This window comes from Charadrius vociferus, unplaced genomic scaffold, assembly GCF_000708025.1.
Source record: "Charadrius vociferus isolate BGI_N301 unplaced genomic scaffold, ASM70802v2 scaffold366, whole genome shotgun sequence".
In the NCBI taxonomy this organism is placed as follows: domain Eukaryota; kingdom Metazoa; phylum Chordata; class Aves; order Charadriiformes; family Charadriidae; genus Charadrius; species Charadrius vociferus.
In genome coordinates, this window is record NW_009648900.1 from 720231 (window position 1) to 721302 (window position 1072).

The following is a 1072-nucleotide window of genomic DNA, read 5'->3' on the forward strand; positions in this document are numbered from 1 at the left end:
AGCAGGAATTTTTAACTAGGGTCATCTAACCTGAAAAGGTCAAAGTAGGAACCAGATGAAAAGCAGCCCACTGGCCATCTAGACCTGGGGGAGGAGGAAGCAGGAGAAAGAAGGAGGTGAAAGAACAGGCCATCAACCTACTCCCATAAAAAGCGGGAAAAAAAAACCCAGCTAGAGAAATCCAACAAGGTAGCGATTCCGGCTAACGGCATGAAAATAACTTAAGGTAGAATCATGACTTTGCTCCAAGACAAACCTCCCAGATTCAGATTGTGTTTACAAAGCTGTTTTAGTTCCCATTGTGATCTTAACCAAGAAATAAAACAGATTATTTAAAAAATATCACACGTAAGAACCATTCAATACATATAGTTACTGTTAGAATAAAGAAAGTTTATTACTATACCTGAGCACCCAAGTCTTGAAATTCTTTGCAAGCTTCTGGGAACACGTCATATGCAATAACTGGATATCCGTGTTTTACCAGGTTTTTTGCCATTGGATTTCCCATGTTACCCAGCCCAATGAATCCAACTGGGGTTTTGGAAGCCATTGCCCTAGAACACACTGATTTCAAAACAACAAATATCAATAGATTTGCATTTTAGAGTAATGCGTAACAATGATGTAACAAAAGCTAGCATGTAATCTGTTTGCATCGATTTAGACAACTTAAATAGTTAAACCTAAAAAGGGCAGAAATGTGATTCCTACTCCACATAATTTAAATCATAGATTATAGCTGACATTGCACCACAAATACCATCCTGAATGATTTTTTACATAGCAAAGAAAATGATTGTTAATTAGGAAAATGTGTTTTAAAAAGTACAGTAATAATCAAACTTGGGCAGCATCCCTGGCAGCTAAGGTCTGAGTTCCAGTCTGAAAGGAGCTGAAACACAGACTTATAATATGCAGGCCTGTCTCTGTTCTGTTATGTGCCTAAATACTAAACTGGAAATGCAAAATCAAATTTTTCTATATATTTTACAGACTCCTTATTTGCAACTTCGGTTGCAGCCCTGGGATTTAGCACTTGTTCTCTAGAAATGGACTGAGGCTGCCACTT

At 37.7% G+C, this 1072-nt stretch overlaps 1 protein-coding gene across 1 annotated transcript in view; it reads right to left on the reverse strand.

Annotated features, from left to right (window-relative positions):
- HIBADH (3-hydroxyisobutyrate dehydrogenase) overlaps positions 1–561 on the reverse strand; it is a 77359-nt gene extending 76798 nt beyond the window's left edge. Inside the window, exon 1 of the mRNA XM_009887181.1 lies at positions 407–561. Coding sequence (XP_009885483.1) covers positions 407–553 — 147 coding nt within the window. The 5' untranslated portion in view covers positions 554–561. The remainder of the gene's footprint in view (positions 1–406) is intronic.
- Positions 562–1072: the final 511 nt, after the last annotated feature.